This window comes from Gekko japonicus, unplaced genomic scaffold (genome assembly GCF_001447785.1).
Source record: "Gekko japonicus isolate JY-2015 unplaced genomic scaffold, Gekko_japonicus_V1.1 scaffold4619, whole genome shotgun sequence".
Taxonomy (NCBI): domain Eukaryota; kingdom Metazoa; phylum Chordata; class Lepidosauria; order Squamata; family Gekkonidae; genus Gekko; species Gekko japonicus.
Window position 1 is genome coordinate 67139 of NW_015176587.1, and position 3058 is coordinate 70196.

At 59.8% G+C, this 3058-nt stretch overlaps 1 protein-coding gene across 1 annotated transcript in view; it reads left to right on the forward strand.

The window, feature by feature from the left end:
- CLPB (ClpB homolog, mitochondrial AAA ATPase chaperonin) overlaps positions 1-3058 on the forward strand; it is a 63068-nt gene that overhangs the window by 54402 nt on the left and 5608 nt on the right. The window contains exons 7-9 of the mRNA XM_015427523.1: positions 500-573; positions 1965-2084; positions 2227-2331. Coding sequence (XP_015283009.1) covers positions 500-573; positions 1965-2084; positions 2227-2331 — 299 coding nt within the window. The remainder of the gene's footprint in view (positions 1-499; positions 574-1964; positions 2085-2226; positions 2332-3058) is intronic.

Sequence of the window (3058 nt, forward strand, 5' to 3'; positions counted from 1 at the left end):
GGCCTCGGCCTCTCTGCCCTGTTGCTGGCCCTTCAGGGGAACTGGCTGGCCCCTGTGTGAGACGGGAGGCTGGACTAGGTGGACCCTCCCTGGTCTGATCCAGCAGGGCTCTTCTGAGGTTCCTCTCAGGGGAAGGCCTCGGCCTCTCTGCCCTGTTGTCGGCCCTCCAGAGGAACAGGTTGGCCCCTGTGTGAGACGGGAGGCTGGACTAGAGGGAGCCTCCCTGGTCTGACCCAGTAGGGCTCTTCTGAGGTTCTTATTGGGGGAAGGCCTCGGCCTCTCTGCCCTGTTGTTTGCCCTCCAGAGAAGGTGGACCCTCCCTGGTCTGATCCAGCAGGGCTCTTCTGAGGTTCCTATCAGGGGAAGGCCTCGGCCTCTCTGCCCTGTTGCTGGCCCTTCAGGGGAACTGGTTGACCCCCATGTGAGGCGGGACAACCCCTCCCCTCTTGTGCCGTAGGACCTGTCGGCTGCTGATCATGACCCGTGTCCTGCTTTTCAGATGACGTCCAGGCGACTGACAAGATCACCATCTCCAAGCAGTTCCAGGAGAACGTTGTTCGCCCCATTTTGAAGGTACAGACGGTGCTGCCAATCATCCTCCCGCCCACCTTTGAGCTCCCTTCGGGTTCCCTAAGCTTGCACTCACCCAGGGCAAGGAGCAAGTGTTCCTTTCCAGCCAGCTTCCTTTGGGGAAGGCGCCGGAATGAATGGGAGGGGAGCTGCCGATGGAGCTTTGGGTTTGAAAGGGGAGGGGTCTCCGTGTTTGTCCCAGGTGAGCCAACGAGCTGAAAAAGACGCTCGCATCTTCCCACGGGCAAATAAACGCAAGGGTGAGAGGAGAGAATGGATTTATATCCCGCCCTTCACTTAGAGTCTCAGAGCGGCTGACAAACTCCTCTCCCTTCCCCTCCCCACAACAGACACCCTGTGATGTGGGTGGGGCTGAGAGAACTCTGACACAAACTGCTCTTTTTCAAGGACAGCTGTGCCAGAGCTTGTGACTGACCCAAGGTCACACCAGCAGCTGCGAGTGGAGGAGTGGGGAATCAAACCCGGTTCTCCCAGATCAGAGTCCGCGCACTTAACCACGACACCAAACTGGGTTTCACGAGGTCAGAAATGCAGACCGCCCACGGAAAGCAGCCTCCCAGAGACAGGCCCACCCATCGTAAACTTGCAGAGGGGGTGGGAAGCCAGGCACCTATTCAGGCCTGCCGGGAAATGCTTGAGAATTCGGGGATGTTTAGAAGGGGACGGCCAAGGCTAGCCCGATCTCATCAACTCTCAGAAGTGAAGCAGGGGTCGGCCCCGATGAGTCCTTGGATGGGGGACCAGCAAGGAAGCTCCCGGTCGGCTAAGCAGAGGCAGGCCATGGCAGACCCACCTCTGAACGTCTCTCGTCTTGGAGACCCTACTGCAGTGATGGCAAACCTTTGAGAGACCGAGTGCCCAAACTGGGACCCAAAACCCACTTATGTATCGCAAAGTGCCAACAGGGCAATTTAACCTGAATCCTGAGGTTTTCCTTTAGAAAAAACCTACTCATGCATTAACTTAAGATGATCCAAACAAAGTAAGGGAAGCAATCCCAAATGCTTTCATTTACTTAAAATTATTTGGCAGAGAATCCGACACTTTAACGATGGTCTGGGCCTGGCTGGGGCGATGGCACGCGTGCCCACAGAGAGGGCTCTGAGTGCCACCTCTGGCACCCACGCCATAGGTTCGCCACCACTGCCCTACCGGGTGGCCATTCGTTAGTCGCAACTCGATGGCGCTTTCCCCCACAGAAGAGTAATGGATGCTGGCAAATAAAACTGGCCGGTTGTGCTCTCTCCGCCACGTTGTCTGTCAAGCCCAGCAACACCTTGCCCTGGTCTGGATCTGTTCGCCAGAAACGGTGGCTTCTGAGTGTTTCAGGTCCACAGCCCCCTTTCCCAGCACCTCCCCTCCTCCCTCCATAGGCTCACTTCCGGAGGCACGAGTTCCTCGGCCGGATCAACGAGATGGTCTACTTCCTCCCCTTCTGCCGCTCGGAGCTCATCCAGCTGGTCAGCAAGGAGCTCAGCTTCTGGGCCAAGAGGGTGAGTAAAACCAGCGCCCCAGAGGCAGGCGACCCCCCTTTCCCTTTCCGCGTCCGCTCAGCTGCAGGGGAGGCCGGCAGAGCCGAGGAAGGAAGGAGAGAGGCCTCGTAGACAGGCCGCTTCTCACTCTCTCCCCCTGCAGGCCAAGGCCAGGCACAACATCACTTTGCTGTGGGACCCTGAAGTCATGGACATCCTGGCGGAGGGCTACAACCTGCACTACGGCGCCCGCTCCATCAAGCACGAGGTCGGTTCCTCTCCCGGCTGCGTCTCCTGCGCCGGTTGGGCGGACGGGGCTGGGAGGAAGGCGACGAGGCCGGGCACCCCAAACTGGGGCTCGTGCCATGTCTTTGTCACCACTGGGTCTCTGCCCACTTCAGAGGGCCCCGGGCTGGACGCCGGTGCTGAAGAGAGGAAGAGCCAGCAGCACAGGCGGCGGGCGCTCCGGGGCAGGCCGAGACCCAGAGGGGTCCCCGTCTCCCACTCTGCCACTGTCTGTGACCTTTGGCCTCACACTGCATCCCCGTTTGGAGACAAGCACGAGCTGTAGTTTGGCCGGGGGTTGCGCCCACCCAACTGTGACACAGATATGGACCCTCCCTGGTCTGACCCAGCAGGGCTCTTCTGAGGTTCCTATCAGGGGAAGGCCTCGGCCTCTCTGCCCTGTTGCTGGCCCTCCAGAGGAACTGGCTGGCCCCTGTGTGAGACAGGAGGCTGGACTAGATGGACCCTCCCTGGTCTGACCCAGCAGGGCTCTTCTGAGGTTCTTATCAGGGGAAGGCCTGGGCCTCTCTGCCCTGTGGCTGGCCCTCCAGAGGAACTGGCTGGCCCCTGTGTGAGACGGGAGGCTGGACTAGGTGGACCCTCCCTGGTCTGATCCAGCAGGGCTCTTCTGAGGTTCTTCTCAGGGGAAGGCCTCGGCCTCTCTGCCCTGTTTTTTGCCCTCCAGAGGAACTGGCTGGCCACTGTGTGAG